At 43.9% G+C, this 17,786-nt stretch overlaps 1 protein-coding gene across 6 annotated transcripts in view; it reads left to right on the top strand.

Annotated features, from left to right (window-relative positions):
• The window catches only part of MKRN1 (makorin ring finger protein 1), a 25,994-nt gene extending 15,087 nt beyond the window's left edge, over positions 1 to 10,907 (top strand). For 5 of the 6 annotated variants that reach the window (XM_032761930.2, XM_058427243.1, XM_032761931.2 and 2 more), the window contains exons 3-8: positions 5,215 to 5,444; positions 5,944 to 6,170; positions 8,323 to 8,537; positions 9,290 to 9,400; positions 9,955 to 10,093; positions 10,458 to 10,907. In XM_032761930.2, the coding sequence (XP_032617821.1) occupies positions 5,215 to 5,444; positions 5,944 to 6,170; positions 8,323 to 8,537; positions 9,290 to 9,400; positions 9,955 to 10,093; positions 10,458 to 10,670 (1,135 nt within the window). In that variant the 3' untranslated portion in view covers positions 10,671 to 10,907. Of the gene's footprint in view, positions 1 to 5,214; positions 5,445 to 5,943; positions 6,171 to 8,322; positions 9,080 to 9,289; positions 9,401 to 9,954; positions 10,094 to 10,457 lie in introns of those variants that run through there. The other variant, XM_032761932.2, reaches the window with a different exon arrangement.
• The last annotated feature ends 6,879 nt before the right edge of the window (positions 10,908 to 17,786 follow it).

The raw sequence follows: 17,786 nt of genomic DNA, 5'->3' as shown, positions 1-17,786 counted from the left end.
TTTTTTTTTTTTAAGAAAGAGTTGTGCTCTGTCGCCCAGACTAGAGTGCAGTGGTGCAATGTCACAACCTCCACCTCCCACCTTAGCCTCCCGAATAGGTGGGATTACAGGCATGTGCCACCACGCCTGGCTAAATTTTGCATTTTTAGTAGAGACGGGGTTTCACTATGTTGGCCAGGCTGGTCTCGAACGCCTGCCCTCAAGTAATCTGCCTGCCTCGGCCTCCCAAAGTGCTGGGGATTACAGATGTGAACTACCGTGTTTGGCCTGGCTTGGTTGACTTCTTGTTTGAAGGAGTTTTGACTTTTGGACCAACTGAAGAATCCGATACTTTAAAATACTAAAGGCCACAGAAGCAATGGGGTGGGAGTTGTAAACCAGCCAGGGAAGGGGTTGTCTTCTCTTACAGAGACAGAAAAATTGATTAAACTTTCTTAGACATTTGTACTAGGCTGAGCGGGGCAGATCGCTTGAGCCAAGGAGACCAACTTAGGCAACATGGCAAAACCACGTACCTACAAAATAAAAATTAGCTGGGTGTGATGGTGTGTACCTGTAGTCCCAGCTACTGGGGAGGCTGAGGTGGGAAGATCACCTGAGCCCAGGAAGGTTAAGGGTGCAGTGAATTGTGATTGTGCCACTGCACTCCAGTCTGGGAGACAGAGTGAGACCCTGTCTCAAAGAAAACAAAAGATATAAAGCATGTAGAAATAATTAATTTTTTTTTTAAATTATCTTTTAAACCAGGGAGTTTTGTTTTGTTTGTTTGTTTGAGACCGAGTTTCACTCTTGTTGCCCAGGCTGGAGTGCAATGGCGCGATCTTGGCTCACTGCAACCTCTGCCTCCCAGGTTCAAGCGATTCTCCTGCCTCAGCCTCCTGAGTAGCTGAGATTACAGGCACGCACCACCATGCCCGGCTAATTTTTTTGCATTTTTAGTAGACACGGGGTTTCTCCATGTTGATCAGGCTGATCTCGAACACCTGACCTCAGGTGATTGCCGGCCTTGGCCTCCCAAAGTGCTGGGATTGCAGGTGTGAGCCACCGTGCCTGGCTGGTTTTGTTTTTTAAGGGACAGGATAGTCTTGCTCTGTCATCCAGGCTGGAGTGCAGTGGTGTGATCATGGCTCACTGTAGCCTCAAATTACTGGGCTCAAGTAATCCTCCCACCTCAGCCTCCCAACTAGCTGGGATTATAGGCTGGAGCCATGAAGCTTGGCTCCAAGGGAGTTACTTAATCTGAAAAGTAAGGCTTTGGGCCTGGGCGTGGTGGCTCATGTCTGTAATCCCAGCACTTTGGGAGGCTGAGGCCAGTGAATTGCTTGAGGTTAGGAGTTCAAAGACTAGCCTGGCCAACATGCTGAAACCCCGTCTCTCCTAAAAATACAAAAATTAGGTGGGCTTGGTGGTGCCGCACCTGCAGTCCCAGCTACTTGGGAGGCTGAGGCAGGAGAATCACTTGAAGCCGGTGAGCTGAGATCGCACCACTGCAGTCTAGCCAGGTGACAGAGTGAGACTGTCTCAAAAACCAAAACAAAAATAAAATGAAGAGTGAGGCTTTGGGCTGGATTTCTAAGGATACTTGCTGCTCTAACATTTCAGAATACTGCCATCCAGTAGAACTTCGTGCAGTACTGGAAATGTTCTTTATGTTGCTATCTAATCTAACGGTAGCTTCTAGCTCCATGTAGCTTTTGAACACTTGCAGATATAGCTAGGGAAGGACTGAAGAACTGAGTTTAAAATTTTATGTAAGTCTGAAGAGCTAGATATGGGCAGTGGTTGGCTGTACTGTATAGAGCAGCTTTAGAGTTGCATTAGACCTAGAACCATCACTTAGTAGGACAGTGAGGTCATCTCTAAAATGATAGAATACTTCCCCACAGTTCATGAGTGAAAATGAAAGAGTATATTCATGATAGTTTCTTCCCCTTATCCTTCAGCTTATAGGATTCCACTCTGTAGAACAATGCATTGGGTTTTTGCAGATGATAGCAGGATACTCAGCTTACTTTTGCTGCAAGGTGAGGTAGTTTACCTAAGGCTTAAGAGGAGGAATATGAATGTCTTTGGAGATGTGGTTTCACCTTGTTGGCCAGGCTGGTCTCGAACTCCTGACCTCAAGTGATTCACCCGCCTTGGCCTCCCAGAGTGCTGGGATTACAGGCATGAGCCACTGCGCATAGCCTTTATTGGTTCTGAGATGGAGTCTAGCTCTGTCACCCAGAGTGGAGTGCACTGGTGCGTTCTTGGCTCACTGCAACATCCACCTCCTGGGTCCAACTGATTCTTGTGCCTCAGCGTCCCAAGTAGGTGGGATTACAGGCGCACACCACCACACCCAGCTAATTTTTTTATATTTTTTAGTAGAGACGGGGTTTCACCGTGTTAGCCAGGATGGTCTCGATCTCCTGACCTCGTGATCCACCCGCCTCGGCCTCCCAAAGTGCTAAGATTACAGGTGTGAGCCACTGCGCCCTGCCCAATTTTTTTATTTTTAGTAGAGATGGAGTTTTGCCATGTTGCCCAGGCTTGTCTCTAACCCCTGAGCTCAGGCAATCCACCCACCCCAGACTACCAGAGTGCTAGAATATGAATGTTTGAGGTAATAATACAATGATTAAAGACCAGCTCAGTAAAATGTTTGCCATAAGCTGGAGTAGAGCCTTTAGTTAGATTTTACTTTATTTTGGAGTATAAACATAGGCACCTATAACACAGATGACCCAAGGTTAGTAATGTTTCATTATAAGAACCACTTGATAACAAATTATAAATTATATAGCATGGTTAAATTTACTACATACATAATTAATATGTAGCATCTGAATAAAACTCAGTGTGCCGGGCGTGGTGGCTCATGCCTATCACTTTGGGAGGCTAAGGCAGGAGGCTTGCTTGAGCCCAGGAGTTGGAGACCAGCCTGGATAACAGAGGGAAACCTTGTCTCTACAAAAAATAAAAAAAGTTAGCCAAGCATTGTGGCACACACCTGTCGTCCCAGCTACTCAGGAGGCTAAGGCAGAGGGATTGCTTGAGCCCAGGAGGTCGAGGCTGCAGTGAGCTGAGGTCACACTACTGCACTCCAGCCTAGGAAATAGAGTGAGACTCTGAAAATCAGTCAGTTTCTTAGTGTAAAATGCTAAAAGAATTGTGATAATTTTCTTTTCTTTTCTTTTGAGACGGAGTTTTGTTCTTGTTGCCCAGGCTGGAGTACAATGGCACCATCTTGGCTCACTGCAACCTCCATCTCCCGGGTTCAAGTGATTCTCCTGCGTCAGCCTCCCGAGTAGCTGGGATTACAAGCATGCGCCACCATGCCTGGCTAATTTTGTATTTTTAGTAGAGACGGGGTTTCTCCAGGCTGGTCTCGAACTCGACCTCAGGTGATCCACCCGCCTCGGCCTCCCAGAGTGCTGGGATTACAGGCCTGAGCCACCACACCCAGCAAGAACTGTGAGAATTTTCTCAGGCAGAAAGATGCTGATTGCTTTGCTTTGCCCTTTTTTTTTTTTTTTTTTTTTTTTTGAGACAGAGTCTCACTCTGTTGCCCGGGCTGGAATGCAGTGGCCTGATCTTGGCTCACTGCACCTCCACCTCCCATGTTTAAACAATTGTCATGCCTCAGCCTCTCCTGAGTAGCTGGTATTACAGATGTGTACCACCATGCTCGGATAATTTTTTGTTTTTAGTAGAGACCAGGTTTCGCCAGGCTGGTCTTACACTCCTGGCCTTAAGTGATCTGGCCTCCTTGGACTTCCAAAGTGTTGGGATGACGGGTGTGAGCCACTGCACCAGGCCAGAAAGATGGTTCTTGAAGGAAATAGATGTTTTTTCCCCATGTATTTGGAGATGGTGGTGATTTAATGTTTACGGATGAAAAGGAGAGAATGCATAGGCGGAAAATTTGGAAGGGGAAATAGTGAATGGATGGATTTAGAAAAAGAATGTACATATTGTGTATTGTATAAATATTGTCTCTACCTTTTAATAGTGACAGCATTTTATTTGATGTGTTGGTAAAACGTTCCACGTGTCTGCTTGTTGACTTTGTGTCAGCCTTGCTTTGAAATCAGTCAGTTTTGCCTGCAGGGTTTCTAGCAGTTACCATGGGAACTAGACTGTCAACTATCTGAAACTCCTAATTAGAGTGGAATGTGAAGTAATAAGTGGTTATAGCCAGGGGTATGGGCCTACAGGCCAAATCTGGCCAAAGGCTGTTGTCATAAATCAAGTTTGATTGGAACAGTTACACATTCATTTAAATAGTGCCTACACCTGCTTTTGCACTGCAATTTCAGAGTTGAATAGTTGTAGTTGTGATGTTGATTGTACGACCTACAAAGCCTAAAATATTTGTGTATTTGATGCTTTAAACTTTGGTGACCCCTAGTCTATTGCCTTGCTACTCAAAAGTATGGTCTCTGGACCAGCAGTCTCGGCGTCACACGTGGTATAACTAAACATGCAGAATGATAGGCTTCTCTCTGCACTCACGAATATAGGCACATGGATGCTCAAAGAGAATCCAAGGAATGTATTAGGAGTATGTGGCCGGACGTGGTAGCTCACACCTGTAACCCCAGCACTTTGGGAGGCCCGAGGCGGGTGGATCATCTGAGGTCAGGAGTTCGAGATCACCCTGGCCAAATGGCATCTCCACTAAAGATACAAAAATTAGCCAGCCTTGGTGGCTGGTGCTTGTAATCCCAGCTACTTGGGAGGCTGAGGCAGGAGAATCACATGAACCCAGGAGGCAGAGTTTGTAGTGAGCCGAGATCACACCACTTGCACTCCAACCTGGACGACAGAGCAAGACTCCATCTCAAAAAAAAAAAAAGAAAAGAAAAAGGTATACATGAAGTTAGGCAGTGAGTGCTTACTTTTTTTGTTTTGTTTTTTTTGAGACAGAGTCTCACTCTGTCTCCCAGGCTGGAGTACAGTGGCATGATCTCGGCTCACCACAACCTCTGTCTCCTGGGTTCAAGTGATTCTCCTACCTCAGCCTCCTGAGTAGTTGGGATTACAGGCGCGCCACCATGCCCAGCTAATTTTCGCATTTTTAGTAGTGATGGGGTTTCACCACGTTGGCCATGCTGGTCTCGAACTCCCAACCTTTCTGGTGATCCACCCACCTCGGCTTCCCAAACTGCTGGGATTACAGGCATGAGCCACCACGCCCAGCCAACTGCTTACTTTGGAATTTTTTCTTAGATATGAACATAGCAAGCCATTGAAACAGGAAGAAGCAGCTGCTACAGAGCTAACTACAAAGTCATCCCTTGCTGCTTCCTCAAGTCTCTCATCGATAGTTGGACCACTTGTTGAAATGAATACAGGCGAAGCTGAGTCAAGAAATTCAAACTTTGCAACTGTAGGAGCAGGTTCAGAGGACTGGGTGAATGCTATTGAGTTTGTTCCTGGGCAACCCTACTGTGGCCGTAGTAAGTATTCTGAAGAAGAAAATAAGAGTTAGAGGGCTGCATAGCAGTTCATCCATTTGCTTAGTTTTGACAACTTTCCCCTTTCTGCTTCTACTCCTTTTTTAGTTTAATCTTAGTACAGTACTTTAATTTGGATTACCTAAGATTTACAGATAGAGTGAAGGAAACTTTGAATCCCAGTGAAATGAATTCAGAATGTTTTGAAAAACTGAATCCTGTCTTTAATGAGTACTTTTTGAAATTAAATTTCAGTTACCCAAGACATAGATAAAGAAGCAATGTTTGTTTTATTTTGTTTTGTTTTGTTTTTTACAAGTCTAATCTTGGAAATACCAGCGGTAGAAAAAATTCCTTTCTTTCAAATGAAGAAATCAGTTCAGTAGACTGTTTCGGTATTTCATTGCAGTTTTATTTTCATTTTTTGCAGTTAGATTCTCAGTTCTCTTATAGTTCATGCCTTATCCATTTGGACCTTTACCACCCTCTTACACATTTTCAGCTGCGCCTTCCTGCACTGAAGCACCCCTGCAGGGCTCAGTGACCAAGGAAGAATCAGAGAAAGAGCAAACCGCCGTGGAGACAAAGAAGCAGCTGTGCCCCTATGCTGCAGTGGGAGAGTGCCGGTACGGGGAGAACTGTGTGTATCTCCACGGAGATTCTTGTGACATGTGTGGGCTGCAGGTCCTGCATCCGATGGATGCTGCCCAGAGATCACAGCATATCAAAGTAAGTCTTTAGGGAGACTGTGTGTGTTGTTAGATGTGAGAATCATTATTTGCCCTTTCACAGCATTGTGGGTTTATTTCAGAGAAACATTTGATGAATTGAATGGTTATCAGTGAGTAGGGAAGTTTTCCTTTCTTGGGCTTCTTGGATGCTTTATCAAGAAGTCATATTTCCAGTGAACAAAATTAACTGGGCATGGAGGCATGTGTCTGTAGTCCCAGCTACTTGTTAGGCTCAGGCAAGAGGATCGCTCGAGCCCAGTTGGCTGAGGCAAAAGAAAAAAAGAAGTCATACTTCCAGAACCTCAGACTATGGACTTCTAACATTTTTTTCCTCTTTTAAAAAATAATGTTTCTGAGATTCACATTGAATATATTTAATCTTTTGAAAATGCACATTTCATTGGTTTTTACTATATTTACAGAGATGTGCAACCATTACCATTTTACTAATTTTAGGATACTTTGATCATCCTACACCCATTAGCAGTCACTCTTTATTCCACCCTTCCTCCAGCTCCTGGCAATAACAATCTGCTTTGTCTCTGGATTGGCCTATTGTGGACATTTCATGTAAATGGAATCCTGTAATGTGGTCCTTTGTGACTGGCTTCTTTCACTTAACATAGTGCTTTCAAGGTTCTCTGTGTGGTTGTGTGTAGCAGTTCTTAGTTTTGATGGCTGAATTACTGTCTTTGTATGGCTAGATCACATTTGTTTTTCCATTCATGAGTTGATGGACACTTAGATCATTTCCAGTTTTTGGCTATTATGAATAAGGCTGCTAGGAACATTTGTATATAGGTTTTTCTGTGAAGATATGTTTTCGGTTACCTAGGAGTGGAATTGCTGGGTTACATAGGAACTCTATGCTTTATGTTTTGATGAACTGCCGTGCTTTTCCACAGTGGCTGCAGGATTTTACATTTCCAGCAGCAATGTATGGGAGCCAGGGTAGGTTCAGAAGACATTGTATTATAAACTTTATTGGAGCAAAGTTTGCTTCTAATCATTTCCATCTCTTAATTTTCCATCTTTTTAAATGTGGTTGTAGGGGGTGAGGCATGTTATAAGGTAGACATAATTTATCAGCGTACTTTTGTGAATTTAGGCAGGATAAATCTCTGTACGTTATATCTATATATTGAGATAGTAGAACATACCTCTGAATATCTATATATATATGTTTTTTCTTTTAAAGGTTTAGGAAAAGACATGTTTAGTGATGATGTGAGATTATGGATGACATTGCTTTTCTGCAGTGTTTTTATTTTTATGTTTATTTTATTTTTTTGAGACAGAGTCTTGCTTTGTCACCCAGGCTGGAGTGTAGCAGCGCAGTCTCAGCTCACTGCAGCCTCTGCCTCCCTGGTTCAAGCCATTCTCCTGCCTCAGCCTCCCGAATAGCTGGGACTACAGGCATGCACCACCACGCCTGGCTCATTTTTGTATTTTTAGTAGGGATGGGGTTTCGCCATGTTGACCAGCCTGGTCTCGAACTCCAGGCCTCATGTGATCCACCCAACCTTGGCCTTCCAAAGTGCTGGGAGTTTTCTGCATTTTTATGTTTCCTATAATCATGTTTTTTATAAGTTAAAATATGATGTCCACACAGAAATTGGTACATGAATGTTCTTGGCAGCATTATTTATAGTAGCCCCAAAGTGGGCTGATCTAACCTAACCTAAGTGTGCATCAATCTATCAAGCTGAGTAGTTGAAAAATCTCCATGAAGATGTTTTTCTTTAAAGGCATAAGAGAGTTACATGCCTGTCACCCTTATTTTCCGACAGGCTTTAACTAGATTCTTAACCTCATGTAGAAACCAGAAATAACAAACAATATGGAAAACTGTCTTCAATGTAGTTGAGCTCCAGGTTTAGGGCAGAGAAAACTGGGTAATTTTTCAGTTCCCGAAGTTGAGTCCTCATAGTTTGATTTTCTAGTATTGTTAAGTACCACTGCAAAAAAACAAAAAACAAAAAACACCACACCTGTGTTTACTTGTCAGCAAAGCTAATTTTCTTGTCAGCTTGGGAACATTGTTTTTTCAGTTGACTATTTGATTCTTTGACTGTGAATCATTAACTGTTGCTCAAGTTTTTCAGGATTCAATGACTCGATTCCACTTGTTCTCTCTCCACCTTCTCTAGTCGTGCATTGAGGCCCATGAGAAGGACATGGAGCTCTCATTTGCTGTGCAGCGCAGCAAGGACATGGTGTGTGGGATCTGCATGGAGGTGGTCTATGAGAAAGCCAACCCCAGCGAGCGCCGCTTCGGGATCCTCTCCAACTGCAACCACACCTACTGTCTCAAGTGCATTCGCAAGTGGAGGAGTGCTAAGCAATTTGAGAGCAAGATCATAAAGTGAGACTCCTCCCCAGTCTTCATTTGTGCTTTCTCTTTTGGGGAAGAATTTAGTAACTTGTGCCAACTTTCAACCAGATGGACCGCATTTAAATGCATGCATTTTATCTTGAAACTGGGATATTCTAATGGGGATTTCTTCTTTGTATTGCAACTAGCTTCTAGGTTAGTTGGTCTATCTACTTTTATTTGAATGAGGAAACCCTGTGTATCAGTTAGAATGTTCGTGCTTTTTCTGAGGAGATTGTGTTTAATGGATTATTAGCCAGTTTAGGCTCAGTGAACAAACTGATCTAGCTCTGAATGTATGTTTCCTGACGTTTTACATTTCCACTTTCCTATTCCATTCATTAAGCTAGCCAATAATCCACCATCCTTTAAAGATTGTTCTCATAACTGAACAAAAACCACATAATCTAAACAGAGCAAAGCTACAAGAAATAAATTTATTTAAACGAAAGAAAAAGGAGTCTGTGTGAAATGTCTTCTTTTGTTTTTGTTTTTTACCTAAGTTATATTTTTCAAAAAAAAAAAAAAAAGAACTGGCTAGCCCTTGAGTTGGATTTATAAAGGAGGTTGTCTTGCTTGAAAGAAATGGTCAGTTGTGTGACAGTATGTGGAACCCTTTCAGGAAATGCCCACGTGCCTTTCAGTTAAGTCTTTAAGTCTGGAGGTGACACACCAGGGTGTGTCCTTGAAGAGTGGGCCTGTAAAGGGGGAATTTGCATTGCAGCCTGTTCATTGTTTCCCAGGTCCTGCCCAGAATGCCGGATCACATCTAACTTTGTCATTCCAAGTGAGTACTGGGTGGAGGAGAAAGAAGAGAAGCAGAAACTCATTCTGAAATACAAGGAGGCAATGAGGTATGAGCACTGCAGCCTTTTCTCAAGCGAAGAGCCCAACAGAGCTTGGGTTCACTTTGAAAAGAATGGTGCTGCATTATACACTCCTACCTCCTTCCTACCCTTCTTTGACTTCCCAGGACAGTTTATTTTGTCACCCTGATAACACCCAGTATATATCTTGCTATAACACAGTCCTTGGGGTCTATGCCAGGGGACTGTGTTATAAAGAGGTCTCTACTGTTGACAAGTACGGCCCCACGAGTGGGGTTCTACCTTATTCTGAATCCATGTCATAGCTGTCCTATGTTCTCGTGTGTTGGCTTTCTAGAAGATTTTCTCTCTGGCATCTGCTTGTACTAGAGCTATTAACCAGCATAGACTTGAACAGAGTTACCGGTTTCTAGTTAGTGTTTCTTGCATTGGCACACACATGTTTATAAGAACACATCTTGGGGAGGGCTATAAGCTGACATACTGGTTCTATCCCTACCTGTTTAAAGAAGCCCCGGATGATAGTCAAATATAGACCTGAAATCCACTGTGAATAAGGGTTGCGATATTTTCCTTTCCAGCAACAAGGCGTGCAGGTATTTTGATGAAGGACGTGGGAGCTGCCCATTTGGAGGGAACTGTTTTTACAAGCATGCGTACCCTGATGGCCGTAGAGAGGAGCCACAGAGACAGAAAGTGGGAACATCAAGCAGATACCGGGTAACTCTCACTGTTTTTTTAAAGGAGGGGAAATTCCAAGGTATCAGTTGAGTCCTGCACATATTGGGGTAGGGGAAGGAGAATGTTAACGCTCAGGTCTGGGAGCGAAAGTGTAGAGTATTAAAGGAGGAAACAAACCTCAGAAAACTGGGAGGGATAGGAAAGGAAAAAAAATGTGTGTTAAAGCTCTAGCCTAAACGATTTCCATCAAGTAACCAGAGGGGAGGAAGTGGTAAATGGAAACCCTAACTAAGAAGTCTGGTTCGTCATGCCCTCTGGTGTGCTGGACGTTTTGCCTTATAAACAACAGGATAGAAGATACTGCTCGACAGTGCCATCCCTATCATGGCCTTGTTTTTTACAGGCCCAACGAAGGAACCACTTCTGGGAACTCATTGAGGAAAGAGAGAACAGCAACCCCTTTGACAACGATGAAGAAGAGGTTGTCACCTTTGAGCTGGGCGAGATGTTGCTTATGCTTTTGGCTGCAGGTGGGGACGACGAACTAACAGACTCTGAAGATGAGTGGGACTTGTTTCATGATGAGCTGGAAGATTTTTATGACTTGGATCTATAGCAACCTTGCGTGGCGTGTGAACTGGTCTGCTGACCCCAGACAGCAGCTGTCTCCTGTGGTGGTGTGGCAGGGCCTGTGTTCTCTCCTAGGCAGGCCTCTCAACTCCAGGTGCTGTCCTAAGAATTTTTACCCAGGGCCTGTCTTCTCAACCCTCACCTTTCCCTGAGGAGTGTGTTGTTTTCCCTGTTGAAGAAAGTTACAAAAATAAATCTTAAAGTTAGTTTTTTGTAACACGAATTTAACTGTCAGACAGTTAGTGTAGGTGTGTTGCGTCATCTGTTTTCAACCAGATTGCGTTTATGGACTTTTCACACACTCATTTTGAGGACCCCAGGTTCAAAAGTAAAAGCAGTGGCCCTGCTTTGGGGTCCAAGAATAGGAGTGATGGGTGAAGGGACCTAAGCTGGCCAATAGCCCTCCGCCCCAGACATGGGATGTGTGGATCCTTGAGGTTTCTGGAGAAATCTGCACATCTGTGTTTTTATATCTGTTCCCTACCCTGTAATCCCTACCACGTGCACTTGTTCTGTGGTTTTGGTCTCTTGTTTAATTGCACACAAGTAATACTACTGGGTAACCAGAATCAGGTGTGAATGTGTTGAGATTTTTACTGTTTTGCATGATAGGAAAATTGAGAAAGAATACATATACAAGATAGGCATAACATCAATGCAGAGTTGGAAGTTGACTCCCAAGGGCTGACATGGTGTGAGTGTGGGTGTGTGATAAGCTTCTCATCCCTGCATAGATGCAGTATTCTTAGCCTTAGTAGAAAAACCTGGTTTAGTGGTTTAAGCCTTGTGTGGCAGATAGATCTTAAAGGGCAAAGCAGTATATTGGTAGTTGTCAATATAGCAGTGCTAGCTCTGTCTATATAAATAGAGAAATGGGGTTAGCCATAGAGGTTAAAACTACCTGGTTATCCCATATATTAACACAAACTGGGTCTTGGATACACAGTTGTATTTAATGTTTTACGATCTAGCCTTTCAGTACAGGCACTTTCTGAGAAACCTTTGTCCTCATTTGAAGCATTTTGTTGTCGGGTTTTTGTGTTCGTTTTTGTGGGTATTTGCCTCATTCCACCCCTGAGCTTTCAGGTAGACAGATGTGATTCAAAACTCTGTTCTAAGATGTTTATTGTGGTGGAGTAATGGGTTTGCAGTGATAAGTCATACTTTTCCACCGAAGGGGAGGGCTTGGGAATCCCTGAGACTAGCTAAAATTAAGTTGTTGGAAGAATTCCTTGATTGGAAATTTTACCTTTGTGTTTTATTGCTGTTTCCTGAAAATAACTCGGGGATGCTCCTGGTTTGTCCATCTACTGCTTTGATTCCTTGGATCCCACCCATTCTTTCACTTTAAGAAAAAACAAATAATTGTTGCAGAGGTCTCTGTATTTTGCAGCTGCCCTTTTGTAAGAAGCACTTTTCCCAAATAAAACAATTAAAAAAAAAAGTTGGCTGTTCTGTGTCATGAGCTGTTTTGAAATGTGCCGATGTCAAAGAATAATGATGTTTTTCTTTCACTGACTCTTCGATCGGTCCCTTGTCAGATATTCATGAGGATAGGTACTTTGAGAAATGTGTGTGAGAGAGAAAGGGAAACCTTAACTAGCCGGGGTCATCAGACAATTTTGTACTTGAAAATGTTCAAGACTAACGCTGGGCCGCCTGATGAGCAAAAGGCACTAGCAGTTTTCTGCTACCAAGCACTTGTGGTTGAACTTGCTTCATGCCCTTAGATAACGGGGGAAGGTCATAACATAATTGTATTTTGAAAGCTTATTGTTCTGCATAATTATTTTGTGAATTTTTAAGGAGTTTTAATTATTGTGAATTTTTTGTGAGTAAGAACCATTCTGCCACTCCCATGGAAAAACCTTCAGGTGACCTTTTTTCCACACTTGTAAAAATAACTGCTCCACCGTTTTAGTATTTATATTAAGAATTTATGGCTGGGTGCAGTGGCTCATGCCTGTAATCTCAGCACTTTGGGATTACAGAGGCAGGAAAATCACTTGAACCTGGGAAGCGGAAGTTGCAGTGAGCTGAGATCACGCCATTGCACTCCAGCTTGGGCAATAGAGTGAAAAATAAAGAATTTGTGCTATCGGGGCCGGGCACGGTGGCTCACGCCTGTAATCCCAGCACTTTGGGAGGCCGAGGCGGGCGGATCACGAGGTCAGGAGATCGAGACCATCCTGGCTAACACGGTGAAACCCCGTCTCTACTAAAAATACAAAAAATTAGCCGGGCGTGGTGGCGGGCGCCTGTAGTCCCAGCTACTCGGGAGGCTGAGGCAGGAGAATGGTGTGAGCCAAGATCTCGCCACTGCACTGTAGCCTGGGCGAAAGAGCAAGACTCCATCTCACTATCGGAAAATGTTTAACCGTCTAGGAATCATTTCTGAGTGTGCTTACTGTAGTCATGGTAACAACTGGAGATCCACTGAGGAGTCTGTTTCTGTAAGCTTGTAGCCCAGCAGCTCCCTCCTGGGGGAGTTAAGTCCGCCCTCAGCTGTACTAATCAGGCTATGCTGGGGACCCGCAGAGGGATGGGGAAAGAGCTGAGAATGGGTTGAGAGTGCTGGAGCTAGTAGGTGGAGAGAGCCTTGAGCACTTCTGGAAAATAGGAAGAAGCACCCTGTTTGCATATCTGAATCTGCAACAGGGAGAGGGGTATATAGCAAGGTCCAGGGAGTGGCAGTTGGTCACTTCTGGGATGGAGAGAAGTGTATGTTTAGAGCAACTCTTGTATCTTGGAAAAGGCAGTGTAAGCTTCTGTACTAGTCCGAGTAATCTGTAATGCGGATTGCTACCCTCACTGGCTGCATTGAGAGTGAGTTCTCTTCTTTCCCCAAGTGTTAATTGCCTGTTGCAAAAGAAGCTAAGGTGTAAACATTGATGGGTGGAACGTCTCACCTCCTTATTTGCACAAAACTACAATTTCAGCCTCTTCCCTGCCACCATACACAATAAGTGATTTCACATCGTGCCAGTGATTTGGGGGAGGGAAGAGGCTTGATATTGATAAAGGTAGTTGATAAAAGTTGATACTGATAAAGGAGGAGAAAGAGGCTTGATACTGATAAAGGTAGATACTGAAATGGTAGTCATAGTACTGGCAACAGATTTCCAACCCTGCTTTGTGGGTTCCTGGTTCAATTGCAAGGCCCAGCTGACTTTCCTAGGCTGAAATGTGAGAAGTGTCGTTTCCAGATGAAAGTTTAAGATCCCACACGTGATCCTCTTTCCAGGCAATTAGTAAATTTTGTGTGAAGTGGCTGTTCTACCAGCCTGGGTCACCATGCTGGTACACTTAGTTAACCCATGAGGGACATGGAATGTGAGCAACCGATAAAGCTTTGCGGTGAGAAGCCACTGAGCCTAAACAGCCTGACCTGTCTTGAAATCTTGTTTAAACTGTCATTTTATAAGGAAAATAAAGCAAAATCTGCAACCTCTGCCTCCTGGATTCAAGTGATTCTCCTGCCTCAGCCTCCTGAGTAGCTGGGCTACAAGTGCATGCCACCATGCCTAGCTACTTTTTTGCATTTTTAGTAGAGATGGGGTTTCACCATGTTGGCCAGGATGGTCTCCATCTCCTGACCTCATGATCCGCCTGCCTCAGCCTCCCAAAGTGCTGTGATGACAGGTGTGAGCCACCTCGCCTGGCTGAGAAATAATTTTTAAAAACAGCACTGACATTCTTGTTCATCTGAAGTGGTTAATACAAACTCACTCTCACGCAGTGGCCGTGTTTTATTACTTTTCAGTGTCCAGGACTTGTTTCACAAACCTTTAAACAAGTTTGCATTGTTGATAAAGGAAGTGTTCTGTCGCAAATTGTCTTAAGACAGTGCTTATTTCTTTGTACTGAATGACAGGAAGAGATCCATTGCTGATAATAGAATATGCCTCAGATCTTACTTCCCCAGAACTAGCCTGGGCTCTTTGTTTAGTTCACTAAGTCTTTATCTCAGCCCCCTCATCAGTGTATAGAAGAAATAACACCACACAGTACCTGAGCAAATAAAAGCATTTTTAGGTTCTAGTGATGTGCTTTTTTTGTGGAGTTTTGCTCCATCACCCCGGCTGGAGTACAGTGGCGCAGTTTTGACTCACTGCAACCTCTGCTTCCTGGGTTCAAACGATTCTCCTGCCTTAGCCTCCTAAGTAGCTGGGACTACAGGCGCATGCCACCACGCCTGGCTAATTTTTGTATTGTTAGTAGAGACGGGGTTTTACCATGTTTTTTTGTTTTTTTGTTTTTTCTGAGACAGTCTTGCTCTGTCACCCAGGCTGGAGTGCAATGGCACAATCTCGGCTCACTGCAACCTCTGCTTCCTGGGTTCGAGCTATTCTGCCTCAGCTTGTCAAGTAGCTCAGATTACAGGCGCCAACCACCATGCCTGGCTAATTTTTGTATTTTTAGAACGGGATTTAGCCATGTTGGCCAGGCTGGTCTGGAACTCCTGACCTCAGCCTGGAACTCCTGACCTCAGGTGATTTGCCTTCCAAAGTGCTGAGATTACAGGCACCACCATACTCGGTCTAAAACTGTTAATGGATGACCTTTTTAGTAAAATGAAGGTATCCACATATTTTACAGATATTTGAGTTCTTGTGCATACAGGCAGTGTACTAGTGCTAGAGATGCTGTGAGCAGAACACAGTTTGCAGAAGAAGTGCTCATCAAACTAGCCCATGCAGTCTCTTCCACTTCCCAGGCCCTTTGCAGTTTGGTTGGTGCTGCGTGGCTAACTCACGTCATGTGCCGTGTGCCCTCCTTGTCATCGTCTCTGTTTCATGGAGGTATTGGAAGTCATGTGTTAAAGCCACAAGACAGGAGGGATCCTGGATCTCTGTGTCATGGATAGAGGGAGAGCTCCCACCCCCAAAATCACGTTTTGTATAAACAAGATAAATTGAGATTTGGGAGTTTTTTTGTTTTGTTTTGCCAGTAGCCTAATACGAAATATCCTAATAAGGCAGTTGTGGCCTTTCATAAAACTGGTGACTGCTTTCGATAGGGGGCTTGGGCTAGTGTGGCCATGGAAAGCTCATTTGACTTGAGATCTGAATGGCAGAAAAGGTGCCCTGCAGACAAGACATCCTGTGTTAAAACCTGAGGCAGGCAAAGGCAAGACAATCCAACAGCTTTTCCTTGACATCACCATTAAGGACACTCGATGGCCTACAGGACACGTTGAATTTCCGGTGTTAGGTATAACTTTTACTTTCAGAAAAATATACGTGCAAGTCAGTAACATTATAACAACATCTAACATTTATAGGAATAATGTTGGATTGCCTTAAAGTATCAAGAACATTCTTCCTACAATTTAATGCTTTAATAAACTGCAACACACTCACCTGATCATGACCTGCTGCGGTTGGAACCAGTCTCCAGAGCAGGGCTTCTCAGCCTTTAATGTGCAAATGAATGAGAGGAGGAGGTTCTTGTTAAAATGCAGATTCTGATTCAGTGGGTCTGGAATAGGCACAAGACACTTATTTGTATTTTTTGAGACTGGGTTACTCTGTCACACAGGCTGGAGTGTAGTGGTGCCATTGTGGCTTGCTGTAGCCTCGACCCCCTGGGCTGAGGGGATTCTTCTGCCTCAGCCTCCTGAGTAGCTGGAACCACAGGCACGTGCCACCATGCTCAGCTAATTTATTTATTTATTTATTTATTTAGAGACAGAGTCTTACTCTGTCGCCAGGCTGGAGTACAGTGGCACGATCTTGGCTCACTGCAACCTCCACTTCCTGGGTTCAAGCGATTCTCCTGTCTCAGCCTCCTTTATTTATTTATTTTGAGACGGAGTCTCACTCTATTGCCAGGCTGGAGTATAGTGGCGCCATCTTGGCTCACTGCAACCTCCGCTTCCTGGGTTCAAGCGATTCTCCTGTCTCAGCCTCCCAAGTACCCGGGACTACAGGCGTGCATCACCACACCCAAATAATTTTTGTATTTTTGTTAGAGATGGGTTTCGCCGTGTTGGCCAGGATGGTCTTGATCTGACCTTGCAATCTGCCCGCCTCTGCCTCCAAAGTGTTGGGATTACAGGCATGAGCCACTGCACCCAGCCAATTAAAAAAAAAAATTAAGCTTGGTTCCATAGACCAAAACCAGTAAGAGCAAATCCTGCAGGGCAAATGCATGCAGAGGAATTTTCATTTAAGATTTGAAATAATTTACAACTGAAAACGACCATATGGAAGTGCAGACTATTAAGAGGTAAGGAGGTGTAGCAAGGGTACTAGTAAAAGAACTACAGACATCCTTTTACCCTGCTGGCGTTCAGTAATCAGTACAATTTTGCAAGTTAGTGGTCAATAAACCATCATGCATGCAACGTTGAAAGGCCCAGTCCTTTCTTTAGTCTGATTTTTGAAGTATTCTAATAATAACAGCTATTCTCTTAAGCCAGTAAGTCTTCAGTAAACATATTTCTGGTATAATGGGTGGCGTCAGGGAAGTGGTTGAGTTTGAGAGGACACCTGCGATTTCAAAAGCATTGAATGTAGAACTTTTTGCTCCTAATCGCAGCCTCATTATCTTTCACCACTATGCATACTGCTGGGTGCCGCATATGTTCCCCTTCAATCCCTTTGTTCTCCCCATCAAGGCTTGTTGACTGCCTCCTTCCATCACACCCTAAAGACCATCTATGAGCTAAACTTTAGTCTTGATCTGTTTCTCATGCCAGCACTTCTCTTTTTTATGGAGATCTAATTTACATACCCTAAAATTCACCCTTTTAGAGGGTACAATTTAGTGGTTTTAAAAATACAATGTTGGCTGGGCGCAGTGGCTCATGCCTGTAATCCGAGCACTTTGGGAGGCCAAGGCAGGCGGATCACCTGAGTTCAAGAGTTAGAGACCAGCCTGGTCAACATGGTGAAATCCCAACTCTACTAAAAATATACAAAAATCAGCTGGGCATGGTGGCACGCACCTATAGTCCCAGCTACTCAGGAGGCTAAGGCAGGATAATTGCTTGAATCCGGGAGGTGGAGGCTGTGGTGAACCGAGATCGCACCACTGCACTCCAGCCTGGATGACAGAGTGAGACTTAGTCTCAAAAAAAATAAAAAACAGGCCAGGT

The sequence above is a fragment of the Hylobates moloch genome, unplaced genomic scaffold (assembly GCF_009828535.3).
Source record: "Hylobates moloch isolate HMO894 unplaced genomic scaffold, HMol_V3 SCAFFOLD_1, whole genome shotgun sequence".
Classification (NCBI taxonomy): Eukaryota; Metazoa; Chordata; class Mammalia; order Primates; family Hylobatidae; genus Hylobates; species Hylobates moloch.
Note: the sequence above shows the minus strand (reverse complement) of the source record. Positions and strands in the feature narration are given on the sequence as shown.